Source organism: Phocoena phocoena, chromosome 13 (genome assembly GCF_963924675.1).
Source record: "Phocoena phocoena chromosome 13, mPhoPho1.1, whole genome shotgun sequence".
NCBI classification, from domain to species: domain Eukaryota; kingdom Metazoa; phylum Chordata; class Mammalia; order Artiodactyla; family Phocoenidae; genus Phocoena; species Phocoena phocoena.
Genome location: NC_089231.1, coordinates 81,190,909 through 81,218,193, shown reverse-complemented (window position 1 = coordinate 81,218,193; position 27,285 = coordinate 81,190,909). Strand labels below are relative to the sequence as shown.

Genomic DNA, 27,285 nt, shown 5'->3' with positions numbered 1-27,285 from the left:
CCAGATTCTGGCTCCTCCCCACAGGTCACCACTGTTTCTGGATGGCGTTGCTCCAGCCACATGTTTCCTGCCCACCACTTAAATACATTTATGTACACATACGAATTGGTAGTTTTGCTTTGTGTGTTCACGTAAGTGGGATCGCACGGTTGTATTGCTCTGTGGTTTGCTTTTTTCCCTTAATGCTGTGCCCTGGTGATTCCCCAAGGTAGCATAGATCTTCGTCCTCCTTCTCCACTGCTGAAGCATATTCCAGCCTGCAGATGTACCACAGTTTATTTCACCAGTCTCTGACTGATAGGGCTTTAGGTTGTATTTATTTTTTCCTGTTATAAATGTGGGGGCAGGAAACGTCTAGCAGGGGACTGTCTTGTACATGCCTCTCTGCACATGGAGGAAACTATTTCTCTTGAATACTTAGAAGTGGAATTACTAGGTCTGAAAATGATCCTACCAAATTGCCCTCCAAAAAGACTGTACCCCTAACAGTACTGGCAACACTGAAGGGAGTGCCCGTTTTGCTGCATCTTCACCAGCACTGGGTATTAACAGTAATTTTCGCTGTTTGACGTTGTGCCTGGTGACTAGCGTGTCTGGCGTTGGCTTTAAGTGGGTGTCGCTCACCCGTCCGCTTCCTCCTCCCTCACTCACTCCCCACCGTGTCTTTTAGCCCGGCAGCTCTACCTTGGTCTCCACCATGAACGGGCCCACCTTGCAGTCCTCCTCGGCCTCCTCCGCATCCTCGGCGGCGACGGCCCCATCCCCGCGAGGCTGGAGCGAGTTCTGCGAGCTGCACGCGGTGGCCGCAGCCCGGGAGCTGGCCCGGCAGTACTGGCTTTTCGCCCGCGAGCACCCGCACCACGCGCCGCTGCGCGCCGAGCTCGTGTCGCTGCAGTTCACCGACCTCTTCCAGCGCTACTTCTGCCGCGAGGTGCGCGAGGGCCGGGCGCCCGAGCTGTCGGGCACCCGAGCCGCCGCCCCTAAGCGTGACTACCGTGAGACTGGCCGCGGGCCCCCGGCCAAGGCCGAGGCGTCCCCAGCCGAGCCGGGCCCCGCCGCCCCCGCCCCCACCCCCGGCCTTCCCAAGGCCCGCAGCTCGGAGGAGCTGGCCCCGCCGCGGCCGGCCTGCTCCCTCCAGCACCTGCGCCACAGTCTCCGCCACATCTTCCGCCACCGCTCGGCCGGGGAGCTGCCCGCGGCCCCCAGCGCGGCAGCGGGGGAGGCAGGCGAGGCCCCGGCCAGGCCCGGCCTGGCCAGGAAGCTCCTGCCCTGGAGCCTGGCCCGGGAGCCGCCACCTGAGGCCCTCAAGGAGGCGCCGCTGCGGTACAGCCTGGCCGACGAGGCCTCCATGGACAGCGGGGCACGCTGGCAAAGGGGGCGGCTGGCGCTGCGGCGCGCGGGCCCCGACGGCGCGGACCGCCTGCTGGAGCTCTTCGACCCGCCCAAGGTAAGACCCCGGGCACGTGGTTATGGGGGTACGGGTGGTGACACTTTTCCAGCAGGCGGCCACAAAGTGCCTGGCGGAAAGCGCGCCTTCTTAAAAGTGAACTTTTTCCTCTGAGAATCATTTTCCATTTACAGATAGTACAGAGTTCCCTTATACACTGCACCCAGCTTTGCCTCATGTTAACATGCTACAGTACCATGTACATGCGTCTTATAATTAAGGGACAAACATTGGTACATTACTGTTAACTGAACTCCGAGGTTCCTTTGGATTCCACTAGTTTTCCCCTAATGTCCCTCTTCTGCTTCAGGACACCATGTTAGATTTAGCTGTCATGTTTCCCTAGGCACCTCTTGGCTGTGACAGTTTCTCAGGCTTTTCTTGTTTCTGATGGCTTTGACAGTTTTGAGGAGCGCTGGTCAGGGATTTTGTAGAATGTCCAGGGACAGCATACATGGGCATCATGTGGGCTAGTGGCAGCCTGGTCCAAGGTCCTTGAAACCCCTGACCCAGATTGACCCTGACAAACAGGAAGACTTCTCCTAGGGATTTCAAAACGTCGTGGAATTCCTTGGAGCCTCCCATGCTTTGTGGATGTCTTATTTTCTTTCAAGTTTAAATCTTTTTGTCTTTTTCCTTTGCGACCCACTTAATTCCGGCCGTGCAGTTGAGGCTGAATGTCACTGTGGTCTACACACCTGCCGGACTCCATCTTTGACCAGATGTGTCAAGTTGATGGGACCATGTGGTCTTCCTTTCTCTTCTCTTTGTGGTTCTGTTATGTCCTAGGGCCTTGGTCTAGAGAGTGAGCAAAGCAGATCCCAGCCCTGAGGGGTCACGGTCTGGGTGGAGGAGACCAAATGATTATTCATTCATTCAAAACATACTTGTTGAGCACCTACACTGTACCAGGCACACACTAGGTGCTGGGGGAGCTGGTGTCTTGGTGGGGCTATTGAAGGACTAAACCTACAGATGAACATGGAATCAAGTGTATTTTGTGCTCTGAAGGAAAGCAATGAGGCCTCTGGGAGGATAACTGAGGGGCCCTAATTTGGGGGTTGGGATGGGGTGTTGTCAAGGAACCCCCTTATGTGAAGTACCTTTCCTGTTAGACTTCATTGTGGGGTCCCATGCACATGCTGAGGCGTGTGAAGTGTGTCTGAAGCTCCACGAGTGTCCCTGTGTTAGTACACGCGGTGGCCCAGTGCCCCAGGGGCTCCCTCATGCCTCTTCCACGTCAACACTCCCCCCCTCCCACACATCGACTCCCACCCCCACGGATTGCATTTCTCTGTTTCGAACTTCATATAAATGGAATCGTATAGTATATTGGTTTTTGTGTCTGGTTCCTTTCACCCAGCATGTTCTAGAGATTTGTCCATGCTTTTGGGGGCATCAGAGTTTGTTTCTTTTTATCGCTGAGTAAATCCAGCCTGTTGTGTGAATGTACCACAGTTTATTTATCCATTCACCGGTTGATGGATATTTGGGTTGTTTCCACTTTGGTACTTTTGCAGATCATGCTGTAATGAAATTTGCTCTTAGGTCTTTGTATTGACATACGCTTCCATTTCCCTCCGGTAGATTCCTAGAAGTGCTAGGTCATATGGGAAGTGCAAGTTTAATTTTATATGAAACTTCTAAACATTTTCCAAAGTGGCAGCACAATTTTGCATCCCCATCAGCAGTGAATGAGTCTTTTTTCTTTCCAGCCCTTTTAGTGGATGTATACTGGTATCTCAAATCTTGGCTTTAATTTGCATTTCCCTTATGACTCATGAGGTTAAGTACCTTTTCATGTGTTTATTGGCCATTGGGATTGACTCTTTTTTCAAGTGTTTGCCATTTTTATTGAGTTGTCTGTCCTTTCCTTATTGATTTATAAAAGTTTTATAAAAATGTACTTCAGCACACTTGAATGCACTTTCTTTGTATCATACATATGACCTCCTGCTCTGTGATTGTCTTTTTTACTCCTTTAATGGAATCTTTTCATGAACCTAAGTTCTTTTTTTTTTTTGTGGTACGCGGGCCTCTCACTGTTGTGGCCTCTCCCGTTGCGGAGCAGAGGCTCCAGACACGCAGGCTCAGCGGCCATGGCTCACGGGCCCAGACGCTCCGTGGCATGTGGGATCCTCCCGGACCGGGGCACAAACCCGTGTCCCCTGCATCCGCAGGCGGACTTTCAACCACTGCGCCACCAGGGAAGCCCCCTAAGTTCTTTTTAAAAAATATTTATTTTATTTACTAGTTTATTTATATATTTGGTTGCACCCGGTCTTAGTTGTGGCTCACGGGCTCCTTAGTTGCGGCTCACGGGCTCCTTAGTTGCGGCATGCGAACTCTCAGTTGTGGCATGCATGCGGGATCTAGTTCCCTGACCAGGGATTGAACCTGGGCCCCCTGCATTGGGAGTGCAGAGTCTTAACCACTGCACCACCAGGGAAGTCCCATGAACCTAAGTTCTTAACTTTAATGAAGTCCAGTTTATCGGTTGCTTTCCTGTATGGTTAGTGCTTTTTGTGTCCCATTTAAAGAATCTTTGCCTACCCAGGGTCATGAAGATCTTTCTTGTCTTTTCTTTTTTTTGTTGTTGCCTGCGTTGGGTCTTTGTTGCTGCACGCAGGCTTTCTCTAGTTGCAGCAAGTGGAGGCTACTTTTTGTTGCGGGGCGCGGGCTTCTCATTGCGGTGGCTTCTCTTGTTGTGGAGCACGGGCTCTAGGTGTGCGGGCTTCATTAGTTGTGGCATGTGGGCTCAGTAGTTGTGGCGCACGGGCTTAGTTGCTCCATGGCGTGTGAGATCTTCCCAGACCAGGGCTTGAACCCATGTGCCCTACATCAGCAGGCAGATTCTTTTCTTCTTTTCTATTTTTGGCTGCATCGGGTCTTAGTAGCAGCATGCGGGATCTTCGTTGAGGCGTGTGGGATCTTTTGTTATGGCGCACGGGCTTCTCTCTAGTTGTGGCCTGAGGGCTCCAGGGCACGTGGGCTCAGTAGTTGTGGCACTTGGGCTTAGTTAGTTGCCCCGTGGCATGTGGGATCTTAGCTCCCCAACCAGGGATCAAACCCGCATCCCCTGCATTGGAAGGCAGATTCTTCACCACTGGACCACCAGGGAAGTCCCGGCAGGCAGATTCTGAACCACTGTACCACCAGACACGTCCCTTGTCTTTTCTTCTAGAAGCTTTATTGTTTGGGCTGAGTCATATTGATGGGCCTTCACAAGATCCATCCTGAATTAGTTTTTGTGTATGGCGTGAGGTAGGGGGTCACACTTCTTCCACTTCTGGCACTACATGCTGATGTGACTCTCTTTTTCCTATTGGATTGCATGCAATGCTACTTTCATCCTAAATCTAGTGTCTATCTGTGTGCTTCTGGACCCTCCTTCTGTTCCACTGGCCTATGTGTCTATTCTTATGTTAACACCACACTCTCTTAATCACTAAAGTTTAACAGTGAGTCTTGTGGAGGTAACTTTTTTTTTTTGGCTGCACCACACAACTTATGCGATCTTAGTTCCCCAACCAGGGATTGAACCTGTGCCCTCAGCAGTGAAAGCACAGAGTCCTAACCACTGGACCACCAGGGAATTCCCACTGAGGTGGTGACTTCTGAACTGAGACCTTAATACTGAGATAAGAACCTCTGGGCAGCAGGAACAGCATAGGCAAAGGTGCTGAGATGGGAAGGCATTTTGTATGTTTTTTTAAAAAATGTATTTATTTTTATTTATTTATGTATTTATTTGTTTGCGCCGGGTCTTAGTTGTGGCAGGCAGGCTCCTTAGTTGCAGCTCACTGGTTCCTTAGTTGTGGCACGTGAACTCTTAGTTGCAGCACGCATGTGGGATTTAGTTCCCTGACCAGGGATTGAACTTGGGCCCCCTGCATTGGGAGCGTGGAGTTTTAACCACTGCACCACCAGGGAAGTCCCCAGCATTTTGCATATTTTTAAGAAAGAAAAACAGAAGTGTGTTGGGAGCACAGATGGGGAAGATGGGGCGTGCGGGAGGATGTGCGGGTAGAGGGTCCCGTGAGGAGTCAGTATTTTATTCCAAGTGTAACATGAAGCCTTTGGAAAAACGCAAGTGCAGATAAAATCTTTACTCATTTTTAAAACGTCTCAAGGCTCCGATACCATGAAAGGCAAATAACGTCCCAGACACATGATCTTATCTGCATGATAAGGTGGGGTTCCCTATAAAACTTTAAAAACAACTCCTGCTGCTTAAAATAAACCATCTTGGAAAACCTAGTGTCAGGAGTCGGATGGACCCAGGTTCAAACAATGAATTAGCTTCTTTCTCAGCTCTGGGGCCTTAGGCAAGTGACATCACCTCTCTGGGCCTCAGTTTCCTCCTCTGTACAGTGGAGCTACTCAGAGTTCGCACCTTGTGTGGCTGTTGTGATAACTGGGAGGGCACATCTGCTGAGTGCCTGGCGCAGGGGAGGCTCACTGTTACTGGCCCGCCTTGTTATTTTGGTTGCCACGGTAGTGAAATGATTTGGGGGCTAAGGATGCAGATTTACTTCTAGTGCTGGTTTGGGCCCTCATTGCCCAGCTGGGATGCATGATCAAGGCTCCTGTTCTTTGGGAACCCTGAGGGTGGGGCCCTGGTCAGAGTCCTCAGGGCTCAGAAGTGGTGTCTGGCCTTGGAGAAACGGGACCCGGAGTGGTAGCTGGGTCCCTGAGGCTTGCCCCTCCCTCCAGGCCGCCTGGGCCTCTGCCATAGGCTTGGTGGTCGCTGTGTGACCTGGGGTGTCCCCCACCAAGTAAGCAGCCCTGGTGGGGCCTCTCCTGTCCCCTCCACAGAGTGCCTGGCCTGACAGAGCAGGCCCCAGCTCCGTCAGCTTCCGACAGCTTACCTTTGTGCTTGGAACAGTCTGGGGCTCTTCCTGAATGTTTCCTGCAGTGACTTGGAGCCTCCAGTCTCTGGGCCAAGGATACCTAGACTAGAAGTCCTGAGTGTGCCTGCCTGGAGGGTAGCCTTGACCTCCAACCTCTGACCCTGGAGTTGTCTTTGGGAGCAGCTTTAAACATAGGCAAAGGAAGGTTTGACAGCCAGGGCTTGAGCTCTGGGTTCATACCCGAGCTCTGTCACTTGAAAGGGTACTCAGCACCTGTTTGGAGAAGCCCTTGCTGCCCAGAGTGGGGAGAGGCTTGGAGGACGAGAACTGAGAGTGGGCAGCTGCCCAGGGATATCACTCGGGCCTCAGCCAAGCTAACGCCACCCAGAAGTCTGAGGCCAGGTGGCCAGCTGCTCATGGGTCAGCCTCACCTGGACTTGGGTCACAGCTCCGCCTCTGACCAGAACCTCTGACCTTGGGCCGGTCACTTTCCCACTTGGAGCCTCAGTCTAGTCATCTGTAAAGTAGGGGTGATAGCAGCAGCCAAGGGTCAAGGGTCACCGTGAGGGCTGTGGTGGGAGGGAGCTTGCCACGACAGGTGGAGTCTAAGCGGAGGCCACAGGCTGCTGCAGTGGGTGGCTGGAGGGTGGTTGGAGGAGACCTGTGTGACTAGTTCCCGAAGTCTGAAGTCTGGTTTCAGTGGCATCACTGCAGGTGGACGGGAGGTGGGGCAACCCTTCCTTGTACTACGCGCTGGCCCTCGGGGGAAGCTAGGGATTGCCTCGGCTGGGGGGTGGTCATCAAAGGCCCCTTGGCAAGAGGTGACATCTGGGATGAGCGCAGGTGCCGATCCTGGAAGATCTGGGTGAAGGAGTCCCAGGCTGAGGAAATGGCAAGTGCAAAGGCCCTGGAGTGAACACGAACCGGGAGACTTTGAGGAACACCCGGGTGGCCAGGGGCCGGAGTAGAAGGAGGAAGGAGGGATGAGGTTGGAAAGGTGATGGGGCTGGATTATTTGGGGCCTTATGGAGCATGGTGAGGATTTTAGGTTTTACACGAAGAGCAGTGGGAGCACTTGGAGGATTTAGGGCCAGAGGGGCTGGGACACCTATCCAGCAGCAGGAATGGGCTAGAGGAGCCCTCTGGGGCTGCTCTGGTCTTCTGGCTTGGGAGAGTGTGGCTTGAGTCTTCTCCTAGAAGACCCTCTGGTCCCCATGTCTGCTTGTCCTGTGGCACCTCCCTCTCCTTGGGCATCTCTGAGCCCAGGCTGGGATGGGGGAACAGTACGTTTACTACCTTAAGTAGGCACCTGCTGTGCGCCAGGCATTGCCCTAAGCACTTGACTTCAAGTCCTTCCCGTGAGGTCAAGCTTGTTGGCCCATTTGACAGATGAGAAAACCAAGGCTGGGAGAGGCAAAGAAACTCGCTCAGCATCATGGTGCTAAGGAGATCGGAGCCCCTGATCCGACAGGCCCCTGCTCCCGAGCCCCCAGCCACACTGTGAACGACCTCCCTCCAGCCGCGGGGTGCAGAGTAGGAGCTTCCAGCCGGCCAGGCCTGAGACGTACCATCCCACTCAACAGTTAAAAACAAGAAAGTTGGGGCTTCCCTGGTGGCGCAGTGGTTGAGAGTCCGCCTGCCGATGCAGGGGACACGGGTTCGTGCCCCGGTCCGGGAAGCTCCCACATGCCGCAGAGCATCTGGGCCCGTGAGCCATGGCCGCTGAGCCTGCGCGTCCGGAGCCTGTGCTCCGCAACGGGAGAGGGCACAACAGTGAGAGACCCGCGTGCCGCAAAAAAAAACAAAAAAACCCCAGAAAAGCAAGAAAGTTGGATTGGTTGCCAATAGTTAAAAACCATAAAATGGAAAGATTTCATATAAGAACCCAGTTTCTGGTTTCGCTTATAAATTGGTGGACTTGGCAGTGCTGGGCCAGGATCACTTGACGTGCATCCCAGCCTGGCCCCTGTGGAGGGAGAGCCTGACTGGGAGGTCAGGGGGTTGTCCCAGGGTCAGGGAGAGATCACAGGACCAGCCACCAGGCCCGGGGTGGCTGGCCTTAGGGCAGAGCTTTGCCGGGAGCTGGGGGTCCATTTTCAAATGGAGCACATCTGGGCTGGCCATGGCCTTGGGGCCAGCCCTTTGCTCTTTTGGGCCTCAGTTTCCCCACATGTCCAAGCCTGGTTTGGCTGAGATGGTCTCAAAGCCTTGCCAGCCCTACTGGGTCCGGGGGCTGAGCCTCAGCTTCTCTCATCTTTAAAGTGGGGGTAATGATGAAATTCTAGTAGCTGTTGTTGAAAAAATGCCCTTTTAGCCAGCATCTGTTTGGCACTTGTTACATACTAGGCACTTTACTGCCTTGGCTTCATTTAATCCTCACAGCAGTCCTGTGAGGGTGCTGTTGTGATTACCCCCATATCACAGATGGGGAAATTGAGTCTAAGAGAAGGTAGGTGACTTGCCCAAGGTCACATAGCTCTGAGCAGCTGAGATGGGGTTGGGACCCAGGTATTCAGGCTGCACCTGGTGCCTAGCAGGTCTCCAGAAGGATTTATTATCATGGGTGGTGGTGCTGGTGGTGTTTAGCCAGTGGCCCTACTTGGGAGTGGGGTGGGGGGGTGCGTCTGTTTTGAGTTCTCAGACCAGGAAAGGCTCCTTGTGGCCATCTTGTCTAGTGCCACCAAAGATGGGGACACTGAGGCCCAGAGGGGGTTGCCCAGTGCCCCTCTCACCCAGCATGTAAGACTTGGTGGACCCAGTGTGCTCTGCCCTTGGTCTCTGCTGCTCAGCCCAGAGAAGAGGTAGAGGAAGGAGTGGGGGGACTCACAGGGGATTCAGCCCACATCCCTGAGCTCCCCTCCTGCATCACAGGCCTCTAGTACCCCCAGGAAGAAGTGGTCTGGTTGGCAGTGGCTGGACCTGCTGGTCCTAGGGAGAGCCTGACCTAGGCTGACCTAGGCCGGGGGCCAGTTGGGCAATATGGTTCAGAGCTGTTCCCCCTCTGCTCCTTCTGAGCTGTCCTTGGGCAAGTGACTGGGCCTCAGTTTCCTCATCTGTAAAATGGGGGGTGGTCCCAGTGCCAGCACGTGTAAGGGAAGCTGTGGATACAGTATATGCTGACTGGGTAGGTGAGGGGCCTGGGTATGAGTGTGGCCGGGCAGCCTGCGGGCAGTAGGTGCTCCCAGCAGTCCGGCTGATGAAGGGGCTGAGTGTCCTGAGCACTGACCGTGGGCGAGGGCGGTGCCGAATTAGCCCCCTCAATGCTCCCCTGACTCTGCAAAGTAGGCATGGCCACTGTGCCTGCCTCACAGATGAGGACACTGAGGCTCTGAGACACAGAAGGAGACACTGCTGGACCCTGGGGGCCCGAGCCTGGAGCCCATGCCCCAAGTGTGGGAAAGAGGAAGCAGAAAGAAAGGGACGTCCGCCGGGGGGCCTGGCGGTTTCCTCTCAGAGGCAGGAGTGCGAGGAGGAAGAGGAGTGCTGGGCAGGAAGCGGCCGGGCGGGCGGGTGGGGCAGCCTCCTGGGGCCCGGACAGAGCTGGGCCTGAGTCCTGCCTCTGCCCCTTCTGAGCTGTGTGACCTTGGGAAAGGCACTTCACCCTCTCTGTGCCTCATTTTCCTCAAGTAAAAAGAGCTGAGTGACGGCACCCACATCAGGGCAATGGTGAACTAGCTGCTGTCCGCATGGTGCAGGGAGCCGTGCCCGGCGCAGGTGGTCTCAGCAAATCTTAGCTGCTGTGGGTTTTTTTTGGGTTTTTTTGGCTGAGCGGCACGTGGGATCTTAGTTCCCCGACCAGGGAGCGAACCCGTGCCCCCTGCAGTGGAAGCACAGAGTCCTAACCATTGGACCTCCAGGGAAGTCCCATGTAGTTGTTGTTATTTTTATTAGTCATTTTCAGCATGATGGGCACTACATTTGACACATCCCATGCAATTACCACAAACCCTGGGAGGCGGGAACAGTGATGAAGGCATCTTATAGATGAGGAAACAGGCACAGAAAGGTAGAGAGACCTGCCCAAGGCCACACAGCTGGGAGATGGAAGAGCATGAATGGAGGCCGGTGTGGGCCTGCCAAGGCCAGGGGGTGTGTTTATCCCCTGAGCAGCCCGAGAAACCTCCCACCTTCTGCCTACAGCCCGGTAGATCTTCGTGGGCTGGCGAGAGCCCTGATGTCCCAGGGGGAGACAGGTGCGTCGGAGGCCAGTGGCTTCCCGATCCCATCCTCTCCCAGGGGGACCAGGGGGCTGAAGGCTCCCAGGGTGAGAGTGGGGTTTCAGTCCTCACTCTGCCCGGGGCTGCTTAGTGACCCAGGTTGGTCCCTGCCCCTCTCTGAGCTGGGAAATGGGCAACCAGGGGGCTTGATCCGGGCTTTCTGGGGCTAGTGGGGGGAGGGAGGAAGGGGTGGTGGTGGGCAGGGCTCCCGTGGCTCCTGTGGGGCCCCCAGCCGCGCACACATAGCCGCCCCATCTGCCCCTTATTGGGCTTTCGTGTAAGGTCGTGTTTTGAAAAGTACTTTGCTGCTTAGAAGAAACCCCCAACCACGCTGAAACCACGGGCAGATGGTATCGGCGTGCTTCCTTTCAGCTCAAATTCTGTGAATCCAGAGACTGGAAGGTGCCCCCGAATCCAACAGGGGGAGGGTGGCAAACGACAGTCATTTATCATCACACCCCGCCCCCCACCCCCGGAGCCTCTGGGGGCTGCTTCCACCCCCACGCCCTTGCTCCTCGGGGCCTGTTAGCTGTCGCCAGCTTCTTGGAAGTTGCTTTTCTGTTTTCCTTTGTTTGGGGGACTGGGTGTTGGGACACACAGCTGCAGAGTCTGGGCCGTGGGCTTGGCGGCCGGGGAGAAGGGCAGATGGACAGGTTTGGGTTCAGATCTTGGCTCTTGTGTCCTTATTACATGACTTTGGGCTGAGAACTCAGCCTGTCTCAGCCTCAGTTTCCCATTCTGGAAAGTGGAATGTCAGTACTGGCCTTGCTGGGTGATTGAGTCGAAAATAGGCTCTGGGAGGGCCTGACACAATGTGTTTCTGCCCTGAGAGGCAGAAGAAGGGGCTTGCTGCGTGGGAAGTCACCAGACCCCAGGGGTGGGTCCCCAGATGCCCTCCCTGGGATGGGCAACAACCTAGCCAGCTCTCCTGGTAGCCTGGACTGGGCACCAGCCGCCAGCGGGCCGCCAGGCGGGCCCGCTGGAAATCCCCCACCCACTCCTTTGCGAATATGGAAAAGGAAAGCAAAAGGCACAAGCAGAGGTCTCTGCGTTCAGAGCGCTGGCCCCCCCGGGGGTGGAGGCGGAGGGTAGCTTCCTTCCCCAAGGCTGGAGGGGCCGCCTCAGCTTCCTTTTTGGGGCCCCACACCCTTTTTTCCTCTCTCCCCTCTGGGCTGGGGAAGAGGCCACTGTTTTCCTCAGGCCGTGGACCCCGCTGACTGCTCAGCCTCTGGCACCGGTGGGTGATGGCGTACGGGGGAGGGGGCCCATCACGGCGGCACCTGGCCTCTGGGTTCTCCCTCACCGTGGCTGACCCTCCCCTCCTGGGCCTGACCTGAATCCTGACTGCGGCCCAGTCTGAAGTCCATGGCGCAGCAGAGAGAGAAACCTCTCTCCAGGGAACCGTCTGGAATGGGAGGCCCCGCTGTGCCTCTTTTCAAATCTTCGTGTAATCTAGGAAACTGTCTACCTTACCGAGGGCCTCCACGTTTGAGTTCCTCGTGTTTCTGGTTTTGATTTTTCAATTAATAAAGCTCATGGCAGAAATTACGGAACAGTAACTGAAAAACCACCCACAATCCTACTACCCAGAGAGAACGAGCACTTCCACTTCACTTAGACGTCTTTGTAATCTTCTGTCTTGTATTTCTTTCTCTAACTTTTCCCCCAAATTGCAATTCCGTCCACATTTACTAATTCTTCATTCAGCAGTTAGCTAGGGAGCCCCCTCTGTGTGCCAGGTATGTTGGAAACATAGGCAGAAACTTTTGGACAAAACCCCCAGCCCTTGTGGGACTGACACTCATCCTACCGTTTTGTTACCTGCTTTTTTGTCACTTAACATGTCTTGAACATTTTTCTGTTCTCTTAAATATTTTTCAAGAATGTCTTAAAAATAAATACTGGCTGCACGATATTTCATTTACACAGATAGGCCATGATATATTTATCTATGCTTATCTAGACTCCTATTTCAATCACTTCTAATTTTTTTGCTCAACTGGACAACCTTGTGACAAACATGTTGTACATAAATCTTGCTGCCCATCTCTGATTATTTCCTTAGAAGCATATTCCTAGAAGGGAAGTGCTGGGTGAAAGGCTTTGTGAGCACTTCTCATGTTTTCTCTTTCTCTCAAAGCTTTATTGAGATATACTTTACAAATTATAAAATTAACTCGTTTAAAGGGTACAGTGATTTTTGGTATATTTACAGGGCTGTACAACTATCTCCACGATTTAATTTTAGACCACTTTCATCGTCTCAAAGAGACCTTGTGCTCATCAGCAGTCACTCCGCATTCCTCCTCTCCCCCACCCCCAGGCAACCACTAATCTATCAATACTTTCTGTCTCTATAGATTTGCCTAGTTTGTTCTTTTCATATAAATGGAATCAGATAATATGTGGTCTTTTGCGACTGTCTTCTTTCAGCATCACATGTTCAAGGTTCGTCCGTGTTGTAGCTTGTGTCAGTATTTTGTTCCTTTTTATTGGAAATAATATTCCATTGTATGAATAGATCACATTTTGTTTATCCATTCCTCAGTGATGGACATTAGGTTGTTTCCACTTTTGGGCGATTGTGAATAGTGCTGCCACGAACATTCGTGAATAAGTTTTTGTGTGGACATACGTTTTCATTTTTCCCTGGGTATATACCTTAGGAGTGGAATTGCTGGATCATATGGTAACTCTACGTTTAACATTTTGAGGAGCTGCCAAACTGTTTTCCGGAGTACCGCACCATTTTACATTCCCATCAGTAATGTATGAGGGTTCCAATTTCTCCACATGCTCACCAACACTTGTTTTTCTTATTTTATTATTTATTTGGCTATGTCGGATCTTAGTTGCAGCATGTGGGATCTTTCGTCACGGCACGCGGGCTTCTCTTTAGTTGTGGCATGTGGGCTCTAGAGCATGCAGGCTTAGTTGCCCCGCGGCATGTAGGATCTTAGTTCCTTGACCAGGGATCAAACCCGCACCCCCTGCATTGGAAGGTGGATTCTTAACCACTGGACCACCAGGGAAGTCCCACCAACACTTGTTACTATCTATCTTTTTGATTGTAGCCACCCTAGCAGGTGTGAATGGCTTTGATTTACGTTTCCCTGATGGCTAATGATGTTGAGCATCTGTTCATGTGCTCACTAGCTATTTCTAATGCTTCTGATATATCCTTTCCAAATAGTCTTCTAGGAAGGTTACACCCATCTATCTTCAAATAGTGGTGCAAACACTGGCCATTATTTTAAAAACCTTTGCCAACTTCTAGGTGAAGTGGTTATCTTGTCCTTTCTGCTTATGAATGGAACGAACCATTTTTCTTTTTTAAAAACAGTGAGATATAATTCACATAACATAAAATTCACCATGTTAAAGTGCAACTCGTTGTTTTTAGTATACTACTGTGCGTGCAACCATCACCTCTATCCAATTGCAGAACATTTCCATCACCTCAGAAAGAAACCCAGTATCTGTTAGCATTGGTCCCCATTCCCATCCCCGTCCTCTCAGCCTCTGGCAACCACTAATCCTACTTTCTGTCTCTGTGGATTTTGACTCTTTCTCCAATGTTTCTTGGTCATAGACATTTTCTGTGACTTACAGGCCATTAACTCTCTGTGCTCCTCTCCTGCACTGCCTGCCTCTTTCCTGTTGACTTGCAGGAGCTCTTTACACTGACATTAGCACTCTGTCACACGTTGCAAATATTTCCCTAGTTTGCCATTTGGCTTTTCGACTGGTCCTGAGTTTCTTGGCCTATGGAGGTTTCTAAGTCTGGGCAGTGAAATACAGTGATCTTTTCCTTTATGATTTTGTTCTTTGCTTTTTCTGCTTAGAAAGGCCTCCCCGACCCTGGGATCAGATAATTATTTAGGTTCTTCTATTCCAGTTTTGTCTTGGTTTTATTTTTCACATTTAATTATTTAATCCAGCCAGCTTTTATTCTTTGTGGCTGGTACAGTTTCCTGTTGTTTTTTTGGTGTCCGTGAGATGCTGTGTGTCAAGGCATATCACTAAACGTGGGCTAAGGATAATGACAACAACTCACGGCAGATTGAGCTTGGAAGGGTGGAGATTCCTGGGCTCTCGCCCTGGTTTCCCTGTCAGCTCAGCCCAAGGCTCTGCTCAGCCGACTCTGAGCCTCCCTGGCATCCCTGAAGCCCCTTGAGCCCCAGAGGCCCTCGCTTTCACCTCTTCTTCTGAATCATCATTCTTCGAAGGCAGGCAGTGGACACCATCGGGGCTTTTGGGGATCTTGGTGGTGACGAGACCCCCCTCCCTCCGGTGCACTCCCCTACCGGAGGCCGGTGACAGAGGTTATCTGTTGTTTCTTAACCACATCTTTTTCCACTCTCACCAGGCGTGGAACAGACACGGGGCCCAGGGTGCAGCTGAAGTCTGTGCTGCAGGGGCGAGGGCTCCCCCACTGGGCTGGCTCCACAGAGAGGCCAGGAGGTGGGCCCGCCGCAAAAGGCCCTGGGGGGCCGGCCAGCTCCAGGACCCCTGGCCCTGTGAGACTCAGGTGCTCCTCTGCTTTCCCCTCGAGAGCACTGAGTACACCCACCCGTGCAGCAGGAAAGCCCGGGGAGCAGTGCCAGGTTCAGGGCCGGTGTGCCCCCTCCTGCTCGGGGCCTGGGCACGTGGCAAGGAGCCATGGCTTCCTGTCTTGGGGGCTGACCACAGCCCGGTACGCGAGGCCCGGGGTGTCCTGGCACCGAGGTAGCCGGAGCAGCACTACGAGAGGAAGGCGTAGCCTGCATGAAGGTGGATGGGGACAGGGTGCACGGGCCTTGCAGCTCTTCGGCCACGCGGGGCAGGAAGGATTCCTGGCGCGATACTGGGAGCAGGATGCGGTCGCCCAAGGCGTGGGCTGGTGGCAGCTGCTTTGCAGCCGGCGGGGGGCTGGGGTGGGGGTGGGGTTCTGGCTGGGCCCCGACCCTGCTCCGGACCCACGGTCGGCCCAGGCCCAAGTGCCAGCTCAGCGATCCCAGACAGAGACACCGCTCTCTCCTCAAGACCGTCTCAGGCGGGGCAGCGGGTAACTGACTGAAGGGGAGCTGATGGAGGCTGGCTGCTGAGCAGCTCCAGGCCCTGGAAAGTGGTTGATCCTAATTTGCCAAAGGTCTTGGCCCGGAGTGGTGCCCCGCGTGGAGGAAAGGTGTAGCGGGGAGAGGCCTAGGAGGTGTGGACAAGTGGCCCGGCTAGTGAGGGTGGTGGCACTGGCTCCTCTGTTCCCGCCTCTGCAGGGCCCCATCCCAGGACACGCCTCCCCAGACCGGGCCATGTGGCCTGAACCACTGTCACCCCGAGGGGGGAGGCGAGGTCAGCTAGCGAAGGTGCCGCGGGGTCCGTAAGCTCCTTGGTTCGCCAGTTCATTCACGCCTGTGACGGGGTGCAGGGAGTGGGACTTCCAGGTGTGATCCCTCTTAAGCCACGGACCCCCCCCCACCCAGCCGGCCTCAGAGCGGAAGTGCCTGCCCGTCTTCACAGCTGGGTCATCCACACTCAACCACACGGCGTGAACTAGGACACCCGCGTCTCAGGAGGGGTTTGAGTGGCTGTCAGGGGGTCCCAGACTGGTTGTGTGTGTGTGTTTGGGGCTGTCTCTCTCTATGGGGGGTCTCTGTCTCTGGGAGTTTCTCTCTGAGGGGATGGTTGCTCCAGCATCTGAGAGGGGCTTTGTGTCCCAGTCTCTGTGATGGTGTGTGTGGGGGGGTGGTCGCCATCTCTCTCAGAAGGGGCTTTGTGTCTGTGTCACTGAGAGTCTGTCTTTCGGACATGTCGGGGCGGGGGGACTTTTACAGGCTTGAGGGGGAGCTCACTGCAGGTGGGGTTCAGACGAGCCCCCAGCCGCTGTCTGTTTCAGCATCTCTGGCTGGCTACCCCTCCTACAGGGCCTCTCTGGGTCCAATAGTGGGGGGCGCAGGCCCCCACCCTCAGGCTTGGTCGCTCAGGGTGGGATCTGGGGCTGCCACCCAGAGGAGGGAGGCGAAATGATGTGGACTCCGAGCAGGGTGGTTATGCTTGGGGGATGTCTCACCATGTCAGTGTCGGCTCTGGAGAAGCTCTGCTTCTGGCACTGGCGGGCTCTCACTTGCCAGAAAGGGGAAACTGACTTGATCCATGTGGCTTTTAAGGAAGCTTCTCCCATCCCTTTCCTGCTCCCCCGCGGGGAGAGGGAGCTTGAGGCAACAGGGAGTAGACCAAGGGGGAGACCTGGGAGACTCCTGTGTACTCAGGGTGACAGGCAGGTTCACGTACAGAAGCCCTGAGGTTGCACTCCAACATCACCCCCATTTTACAGATGAGAAAACAAAAGCACAGAGAAGTGAAGTGATTTGCTCAGGCTCACGCGGAGAAAAAGCGGCTGAAGCAGGCACTCGAAGGGCCTGTGTGTGTGTTGCGGGGCTCTGGTTGGGGGCAGAGGAAGGAAGTGACCTGTGGCCTGTAGTTCCAACATTGGTTCAGCCCCTGGAACGGGCTCATTGCCTTCGCTTTGACCCCTAGGGAGCCGGGGAACAAGGGGGTGAGATAACTCACCACACCCCCCGCATCTGCCCCTGCTCCCGAGACATGAGGGCTGGGGCCCCAGGCACCTAGCAGCTACTCACCCATCCATCTGACAAACCCTTTCCAAGTACCTCCTCTGGGCTGGACCCGGTGCTGGGCCCCAGCTGGGAAGAAGGCCTGGTGCCCTGTCCCCACCCCCCGAGGAACTCCCAGGCAGGCGGTGGGGGCAGCTGCACCTTCAGGAAATTATGGCCAGGGCTGATAAGCCCCGTGCCGAGGGAGAGGCACAGGAATCGCACTGACCACGACTTGGTGATCAGAGGAGGCTCCCTGGAGGAGGGGAGGTTCTCTCTGCTGAAACCCGCAGTTTGGGTCAGGCCTGGTGGTGGGAGAGAACACTAGCTGGGAGGAACGGGCTGGTTGGGGGTGGGTGGTGTGGGCTCTGGGGCTGGGCAGACGAGGGTCCGAGCCCCAGCTCTTCTTGGCTTCTTTCTCCGTGGCCGGGGACAAATGATTTTGCCTCTCAGGGTCCCCATTCCTCCATCTGTAACACGAGCCTGATGTGTTCCGTGAGGTGTCCAGAGCCTTCCTCTCAGCCAGTCCTCTCCCCTGGCCGGCTCGAGCCCCTGGAGGCCCAACCTCGCGTCCTCCGTCCTCGCCCCGATCACCCTGCTTTGACGTATCCCTGCCACTCCTCCAGAGCCCTCATGGCAATGGGCGGTCTGCAGTGGGGGCCATATCCTGGGCCCTACTTATTATCCCCAGCACTCACAATACTTGGCGAACAAGGGGCCTGTGATGATTATCTGTATAGGAGTGAAGTGAGCATCTACAACCTACCAGGCACCGTGGTCGGTACCGGGGATGCCACAAGAACAAGTCCCCACAGAGAGCATTTCACAGGTTGACAAGTGCAGTGAAGGAAGTAAAGGGGTTCTGTGATGGTGACTCTGTGTATTTAGACACCTGGTCAGGGAGGGCCTTCCTGAGGAGGTGACCCTTGAGCTGAGACCTGAATCCGAGAGGAGCCCGATTTGTGAAAATGTGGGCAAACTGCCTTTCAGAGGGAACAGCAGGCACAAAGGCCCCAAGGTGGGAGTGTGCTTGCTACATTGCAGAACAGTGGAGGCCAGTGTGGCTGGATCGGAGTGAGTGAGAGGATCAGTAGATGAGATTGAGGAGGTAACAAGAACAAGGTCATGCGGCGTTCACGGGCCACGGCAAGGACCAGCAAGATGGGGCCCACAGGAGAGTTGTGAGCAGAGGAGGGGGATGGGAAGTAGCTGGATTCTGGATGTGTCTGGGAGTAGCAATGGCGGGACTGATGGACAGCAACTCAGTTTTTTTTTTTTTTTTTTTGCGGTACGCGGGCCTCTCACTGTCGTGGCCTCTCCCGTTGAGGAGCACAGGCTCCGGACGCGCAGGCTCAGCGGCCATGGCTCACGGGCCCAGCCGTTCCGCGGCATGTGGGATCTCCCCGGACTGGGGCACGGACCCGTGTTCCCTGCATCGGCAGGCGGACTCTCAACCTCTGTGCCACCAGGGAAGCCCAGCAACTCAGTTTTGATGCTGCCCATCTCGCAGGGGGTTCAGGGTGTCACCCTCTTTTCTGACGCCTCACACTTAGTGGGGGCTCCCTGTGAGCGCCCCCTTTGCCCCCAGGCCAGCTGGTTCCAGAGCCCTTGCCTCAGCATCCACCATTCTGCCGCTGTGGGATGGACTGAGCCCTCCCTCCTCCAAGTCTCTTGTGCCTGGGGAAAGGGGGGCAGGGGAGGGAGGTGGGTGTGGCCCCCCTGCCCAGCCTTCCCCTCAGATGCGGTGGGTTCCAGACGCACCCAGGGCCCACGTTAAACACGGATCCCGGGCTGACTTCCAGAGTACCCAGGCCTGCTGGTTGTGTGCATCCTGTGTTGTGACCAGCCCCTCCGGGAGGTTCCCCTAGCCTTGGCTCCTCATTTGTCAAGTGGGGATAAAAACACCAGCCTCATGGGCTGTTGGGCAGGGGGGGTCATGGGAGGCGCCCACCACTGTTCCTCAGACAGGTGCCCCAGAGCAGGGTGGTCTCAGAGTATCACCATGGTCATGTCGAGGATTGCCCTACACCCTGAAACAGTGACCTTCCTACTTCTTTGGTCCCGGCACCTCCCTTCCTCAATATGATGCTTTTTTCTTTGAAATTTGAATTTTCTGGAAATGGTGCTGGCCTGTGAATTCAGCAGTTCAAAGGGATCCTGGATGGATAGCCCAGGCCCCAGTGCCTGGTACCTAGTAGGTACTCACTAAAAGGTGGTGAGGGGGTCTGTTAGTACCATTTCTAGCCACAGCAAACTCCCCTGCCAGCTTGTGGATTTGGCTGTACTTTTCTGGTCTCTGGATGTTAGCTCTTGCCGTACCTTTAGCCTCCAGTGCCTTTTCCTCCACCATCTCCACTTTGGAGAGTGCTCAGCAAACATTTAAAGCCGCTAACTCTATGCCCTGCAGAGGACACACAAAGATGGAAAGGGAGCAGGGAGGCCGCCTTGGACTCATGGTCTTGTTGTGGAAAAATAGCTGTGAAAGCTGAAAGCTTCCTCAGGAGGGCTGTTCGCTTCTGAGCAGATCAGGTATTCCTAAGACTGCATTCCTAAGGCCTTGTGCTCATCCCCACCTTGTGCCGTGTCCCCAGGGACCTTTCCATACCCTGCACACACTGTATTGCCAAATTCTCACGGAAGGTAGAGGCACTATTAACCCCACCTTACAAAAGTGGAGACTGAGGCTAGGAGAGGTGAGTCACTTGTCCATGGAGGATGAGGCAGAGCTGGGACTCAAAGCCAGGACTAATTCCCAAAAACCAGGATGGCAATGTTGCTTGTGGTGGTTGTGCAGACCCCAGAGAGGCTTCTGAGCAGGACACAGGGTGGCCAAAGTCTGGGGAACACATGGGTTCAGGTTTCTCTGCTTCATATCTTCTCAGAGCCTCTAATGTGCTACTGTGCACGTGATTCTCCATGCACAAGAGGCTGCCTTCTCTTGGGGAATCCCTCTTTGCACTGGCTGCCAGGAAGCTCAGAATCAAATTGGTGGCAAGTGAAACTCTGGTCTGTGTTCTAGCAGTTGTCTCCCTTCCCACTCTGAGTATCCCTATAACCCGACTAAAATTTTTGGAACAAGACAGGGTATTTTCTTTTTTTTTTTTTTAAGGTTGTTTTGATACAATCAGTAAGACATGATTAAGCCTTTCCCATAATGTTTTTTCGTCCATTTGTTCATTCATCCATACAGGCGGTATCGATTCTGGGCTGTGGCCTGGGGTTGGGGGACTCAGTTATCCATGACTGGGATCTAGAATTTCTTCTGGGCCTTTAAGTTTTCAGGCCCCCATCAAAGACTGCACTCTCATCCTCCTCCTCCTGGAGTCTGCTTACTGTTCCCACGCTACCAGAGAGAAAACTGAGGCTGCCAGTTAGTGCCACGCCCAAGATCCCAAAGTGGTGGAGCTAGGGCTCGTCTAACCTTGCCTCCCGGCCGCGGGGATGCTACCTTGAGGGCATGCGGGCCATGGCAGAGGAGCGTGGCTTGGACCTAGACCTTCGGGCTGTATACTATGTCCTACTTCCTGTCCCATTGCTGCTCTTTATAGGACAGGAATGAGGGTCCCAAAACCCTGGGAGAGGCAAGACTTCTAAGGGGCTGGTGTGGCCTGGGGGATTCCAGATGGTGGTGGGAGGCCTCCCCTCAAGGCTTTCCCTTGAAGGATAAAGGCCCCTACAGTGGATGCAATAAGGCCATTGTGAGGGCTCGGCCTGCCCGTACCACGGGACCCTCCGTGCCAGGCCCTTTAGTGCTTGGGTGTGAATTGGATGTTGTCTTCCCCTCCAGCCTCCCACGGAGGCAGCGGGTAAGAGCAGGGTCAGGCCCAACTAGCTGGCCTGCTTCTGCCCAAGTATTTAATGTGAGCGTCAGCCGCCCACCTCCACAGCTCCACCTTAGAATAAGCCGACGGACTCCCACAGCCTCAAGGTCCCGTGGGGACTGCCTCACTGCATGCCAGTCTCACTGTGCCTTTGTGCTTCCCCACCTCAGGGCCTTTGCCAGGGTCATCCTGGCACCTACCTGGGAAGCTCACTCACTGCCTTCCCACCCACCTGTCCCGGCCCTTACCGTCCCGTCTGTCGGGTGTCTGTCTCCCTTCTCTGGGAGCTCTCACAGCTCTGTGACCCTGTGTGTATTTTGTTCCTGCTGGGGCACCGGCACCTCTGCCGGGGTCTTGTGGGTATGAATGGCCGAGTACACGGCAGAGCAGGGTACAGCCCAGTACCTTGGAAGACTCTGGATGGGCCATCCCCACCCCTGAGCACACAGGGAGTGGCAGCAGGTTTAGGGAAGGCAGGGCCTCCAGAGAAAGGCCAGGTCTGGTCCCAGTCATCCCCTCCAGGCAGATTCGAGGCCCAAAAGGCCGCCCACCCCCGGGCCCCTGCCATGGGAGAAAGGAGTCCTTGGACAGTGGGAGCTGAGGAGGACCGGATGAACCCGCGGGCTAGGCAGAGCTGACCAAAATGCCCTCCAAAAGCACGAGAACAAACCTAGGGCCAGAATTTTGCTCTGTCTGTCTTATGTAGAAGCACATGGAACTTCCTGCCATGTCCACTGAACAGACTAATTGTCCTTTCAGGGTTCACCCTACCCACCCTCTGGCACCTTCATGTCCTTGATCTCTTCAAACCCAGAAGCACCTGAGTAGTTCCCTGTGTGTTATGCATAGTCACAGTGATATACATTTTATTTTAGTATCAATTACATTCCATTACTCCCCTTTTATCTTACTTAGGGTATGTACGTAGGGAGGGAGGTTATATTACGTGTCAACTTCGTTGCAGGTAGAAAGGGAGCACATTACAAACGGGGTCTGTAAGGTTGAGAGAAAGCAGGTGTGTGCTCAGGGGAAGCTGTAGTCCTGCACGGGACACGGGAGCACTGTAACGCCGCAGCCAGCCCAGCAGGCTTTTCCCATCTTGGCTGGCCCCAGCCTGGAAATTTAACAACAGCTGTTTATAAGGTATTTCTTTCACTTGCAATAGTTCACCCAATCACCATACCAACCCTGTGAAAAAAGAGGGACTATTAAATATTTCCACCATACATACATATGACAAAACTAAGGCATGGAGGGCTGAGTCGCTTGTCCAAGGTTATACAAGAAGGGTAGGGTCAAGACTGAACCCTAGTGCCTAGAGGAATAAGAAAAATTAAAAAGCCTGGATAAAGTTAGCTCTAGAAATGCAAGCCCTACTGTGAGGACAGTGTCAGAGCCGGTCTACATCTTTGTCTTTACGCTTCCTAGCAGCCAGAGCAAACAAAGAAATGGATTACCACTGGAGGCACAGTGGCCATTGGAGCTAAGAACGAGAAGAACAGCTCCCCAGGAGGGATGATGCAGGATGTGGCGGGTGACAGTCTACTACCGCCTGTACTGCAAACACTGGTCTGGTCTGGTCATTTTGATCACCCAAGCACAGTGTGACTCTGAGGTGGGTCCAGAGAGCAGCTGCTGGCCTGGCTTGCTCTGCGTGGCAGGTGGAATAGAGGGTGTGTGAGATGAGGGGAACCTGAAGCCCCAAGTGTTCCTGCGGCTGCGGTTCGGGCTCGGCTCTCTCCACCAGAGCTCTGTTCCATCACATTGTTCAGTCAGAACATTGTTGCAGTCACTGGTCCATCCACACAGTGACCAGCGCTCACAAGGCCTGCTCTGGACTGTCCAGCTAGGGCTGTGGCCATAGGTGGGGATGTCTGTCCCTGTGCTCTCAATTGCCCCGCCAATCTGGGCAGAGCCCCTGGCATCTCCCCCACCAGGCAGCATGGTAGTTAGATGCACTGGCTCTGGTCCTTGGCAGGCTGGGGTTCAGCCCCCAGCTCAGCCTCTGGGGTTGTGTGAGCCTGGGCCACCATGAAGACACCAAAGAACCTGTATCACGCTCAGCCAGCAGGCAGAGGGGAGCCAGGACGTCTGTGCAGCCAGGGTTGGCTGTGGGGGGAGGAGGGGAATGCTCTCTTCACTGCCTGTCAGGTCAGTGGTTCCTCAGCTGCTGGGGGTGAAGCTGGCATGGAGGGCCCCACTTTCAGAGTAAAAGCAGGCTCTGCCAGTAATCTGGGCACTCACACTGGGGGCAGGGCCCAGGACCCAGAGCAGAACTGAAAGGGAGATGAGGCCTGTTACCCTCTCGGCCTGGCCCGCTTCCTCCCAGTGACGCTGAGGGCTTAGAGACAGTGGGGAGGCTGGGGGTCCAGGCAGGGCTGACTGCAAAAGCAAGAGAAGGAAGGAGCCCTCTGCACCTAACCCGTTTTGCAGACGGGAAATAGAGACAGAGGGGCTGGCTGACAGTGAAAGCTGCTGGGAGAGCAGAGGCCCTGCTTCTCATGCGCTCCAGCGTGTCCAGTGCTTGTGTAGGTGCCAGGCGAGGCTCCCAGGCTGAGGAACTTGGTCGTGGGGGACATATAAGAACTTGAAGGGTGAAGATGCCCTGGCTGGTGCTGGTCACTTAGGGCTGGGATTTACTAGCTGTGCAACCTCTCTGAGCTTGTTCCCAGAGCTGTCCTCCCCAGACTGCTGTGTCCAACAACCAGGGCAGGACTGGCAGCTCCAAGACCTTCTGTGGGTGGGCCTGGACCAGGAAGAGCCCCAGTTTGACCAACCCTCTCCTGCCAGGCTGCCCAGTCCTGGGGTCACCATCCTTCTATCAGAACCCTGGCACCTGTGTGTCTGAAGCATGCTTAAGCATATGGCTTTAAGGACTGACTCTTGCACCACCTTTTGAAAAGTCAGCCCCTCATGGAGGTCAGGTCTGCCAAAGCCACTGTGCCTGGAACTCACCTTTGTTCCTGCCTCTTGTTTCCTCCTCCCCAGCCGGCACTGCCTTGGTGAGAGCTGTGGTATCTCCAGGTGCGTCTTGCTGTCTGTCTCCTGGCTCTTAGGAAAAGCTGCTGGAGGGAGGAGGGCCCGGTTGGGTCTCCTCTGTCCATTTCCCACATCTTGCTCCTTCCCCCACACTCTTATCTTCTTTTGGCCTCTGCTGGAAGCAGCCATCGATCATCTCATGACCCCAGAGAAACAATCTTACCAGTCTTATCACAGGAGGAAGTGGAGGAGATGGGGGCAGTGAAGGGGTGAGCTCCTTTCTGAGAAAACGATGAGAGCTCCTGGGCCCCGGGAACAAGCATCTGCAGGGTCAGCCAGGCTCAGTCAGGACCCTTTTGCTGGCAAGAGGGTAGGGGGTCATCTCCCACCCACTCTGAGCCCCGCGTGTGTTGAATGTCATGGAGACTGCTGGGCCCCAGGTTTTGTGTGGGCTTCTGGCTGGCTGTAATTGAGGCCAGCCATGCCAGGCTTTGCCCCTTTGGGCTCATTGGCAAAAGAGCCCCAAGAGCCCATAGCTAAGCTACTCTGCCAACCCCCTCCTTGCCCTAAGACTTGAAGGCAGGACAGATTAGCTAGGTGTGGGGCAAATGACTTTACTTCCAAGATTTGAGATGTGGTGATAGTATCTGCTTCCTAAGGCTGCGGAGGAGCAGAGCTAAAGGTTCAATGATAAAGTCCTGGGCCCCCAGGCAGAGTCAGCCAGCACCATTAGAGGGAACTTGGGTTGGATACCCTCACGTCCACTCTCTGGGTTTACTGCGATGAGGTGGCCAGCAGCCACTGTGACTGGCAAGGGTAGGGGGTTGGGGGGTTTTGCTCCACCAGTGGGAAGAGAAACAGGTGTCAGCCAACAGACTATGTCAGAGCTGGAATGTCCACAGGTCCAGGTGAAGCAGAGGTTGGCAAGGGTAGGGGGTTGGGGGGTTTTGCTCCACCAGTGGGAAGAGAAACAGGTGTCAGCCAACAGACTATGTCAGAGCTGGAATGTCCACAGGTCCAGGTGAAGCAGAGGTTGGCCCTTAGGCCACATCGGGTGCTGGGGAGGTGTGTGTGTGTGTGTGTGTGTGTGTGTGTGTGTGTGTGTGTGTGTGTGTGTGTGTGTGTGTGTGTGTGTGTGTGTGTGTGTGTGTGTGTGTTGGGGTCAGGGGAGACGGTGCTGTGGCTACAGGCAGAGGGCCCTCTGCAGGCTCCTGGCACTCCAGGCTTGGGGTGCCTGCTCAGCAAGCTAGCTAGCCCCTGGGGAGACTGTGGAAAAGGGCAGAGGCCTGGGTGGGTGAAGGGCCATCAGAGACAGGCCTTGAATGTCTGCCTTGGTCTCCTAGAGTTCAAAGCCCAAGCTACAAGCAGCCTGCTCCAGCATCCAGGAGATTCGGCGATGCACACGTCTCGAGATGCCTGACAACCTCTACACCTTTGTGCTGAAGGTGAGTGACAGCTTTCCACACCTGGGAGGAATAGACACAGACCTCAGGGATCCCACCCAGCTCTCCCCTCCCTCCCTGCCAGGTGAAGGATCGGACAGACATCATCTTTGAGGTGGGAGATGAGCAGCAGCTGAACTCATGGATGGCGGAGCTCCGGGAGTGCGCAGGCCAAGGGTGAGACCCTAGGGCCCCACTCCTGGCACAGCTTTTACTGATCCTCCTGACCTACCCAGATTCTTAACCCCAACCCTTCTCCAGCAGACTCAGCACAGACCCAGAGATGCATATTCCCTCAGCCTTAGAGCCCGGCACATCTAACTCTCCAAGGGGAAGCACAGATTCCTTGAACCAAGGTGAGGGGTCAGGGCCTTTGTCGTCCGGTGTGTCGGAACTCAGCCCGGACGTAAGGCACACACAAAGGATCACCGTCACCTGTCTCCTTCTCTGTCAGGTGCTTCTCCTGGGGGGTTGCTGGATCCAGCCTGCCAGAAAACAGATCACTTCCTGTCCTGCTACCCCTGGTTCCATGGCCCCATCTCCCGAGTGAAGGCAGCTCAGCTGGTTCAGCTGCAGGGTCCTGACGCTCATGGAGTGTTCCTGGTACGGCAGAGTGAGACTCGGCGTGGGGAGTACGTGCTCACGTTCAACTTCCAGGGCATAGCCAAGGTATGGGGCGAGGCAGGTGGGCTGCACCCTGGTCAGGTTCAAGGCCCTTAGGGGCGAATGCCTGAGCCTACCGTCCTCCTCTCCTGCAGCACCTGCGCCTGTCACTGACTGAGCGGGGCCAGTGTCGCGTGCAACACCTCCACTTCCCCTCGGTTGTGGACATGCTCCACCACTTCCAGCGCTCACCCATCCCACTCGAGTGCGGGGCTGCCTGTGACGTCCGGCTGTCCAGCTATGTGGTAGTCGTCTCCCAGCCGCCAGGTGTGACCCTAATGCCCCTTGATAAAGGGGGTGGTGGCACTGGGAACCGAGACCTCGTGTTGTGTCCTTCCAACACTTGCCTCCACCCCGTTAAGACTGACAGTGTGGTCTCTCTCTTGGTCACTTGTCCCCCAGGTTCCTCCAACACTGTCCTGTTTCCTTTCTCCCTCTCTCGCTGGGATTCAGAGCTGGGCCTTCCCCACCTTAGCGCTTCTGGCTGTCCACGGGGGCTCGGCCCAGAGGGTCTCCCAGGCCGGTCCTCTCCCCCAGAGCAGATCTTCCACCTGGTGCCTTCGCCTGAGGAACTGGCCAACAGCCTGCGGCACCTGGAGCCCGAGCCCACCAGTCGAGCCCGGGACTCGGACTATGAAATGGACTCCTCCTCCCGGAGCCACCTGCGGGCCATAGACAATCAGTACACGCCTCTCTGACAGGCCTCCCAGAGGCCCCTGAGAAGCACAAGCAAGTAGAGATGTGAACTTCTGAATGTAACTTTCTTTCCTTCCTTCCAGAGAGAGATTTAAGGGACACTGTTAACTGTTCATTCCAGTTTGGATGTAACCCTTCAATTAGGCCTGTTAAAGGGCCTCCTAGAAGTTCCATTCTCACCTGGCTTTCTCCTTATTGTTTACAGATGTAGTTCTTGTTCGTGGATGTCGCCAGCTCCTGCCCTGGGTCCCTAGGACCAGGCCCCATCACTCTTAGAGGGGGCAGTGGGGTGAGGGCTGGAGTTGGCAGTGGAAACTTGTTCTCTTTTTCACTGACACTGTCCCAGCTGGCAGACTTTCTACTTGGGGAGGGGGGAGGGGGGCCCATCAGGAAGCCCAAAACACTAACAAGCCCTGGATTCTCCTTTGGTTTTTCCCGTTATAGCTTCAGTCCACGTGGCGGGTCTGCTGTACCCAAGCCACAGGTGACCACACCTATCCTGCTTCGACTCTCAACTTTAGGACAAAGTTCTGGCAGATGGACAAGCTAAAGGTCAAAAATGATTTTAAACATT

At 54.9% G+C, this 27,285-nt stretch overlaps 1 protein-coding gene across 2 annotated transcripts; it reads left to right on the top strand.

Annotated features, from left to right (window-relative positions):
* Positions 1-697: 697 nt before the first annotated feature.
* SH2B3 (SH2B adaptor protein 3) lies at positions 698-27,285 on the top strand. Of its 2 annotated transcripts, none has more exons than XM_065890224.1 (7): positions 698-1,447; positions 25,254-25,355; positions 25,438-25,529; positions 25,617-25,708; positions 25,807-26,021; positions 26,111-26,282; positions 26,418-27,285. In XM_065890224.1, the coding sequence occupies exons 1-7, from the start codon at positions 698-700 to the stop codon at positions 26,711-26,713; spliced, it is 1,719 nt and encodes a 572-aa protein (XP_065746296.1). In that variant the 3' UTR covers positions 26,714-27,285. The 2 variants fall into 2 exon arrangements, with proteins under 2 accessions (XP_065746296.1, XP_065746295.1); XM_065890223.1 differs by having other exon boundaries at positions 25,614-25,708; positions 26,418-26,713.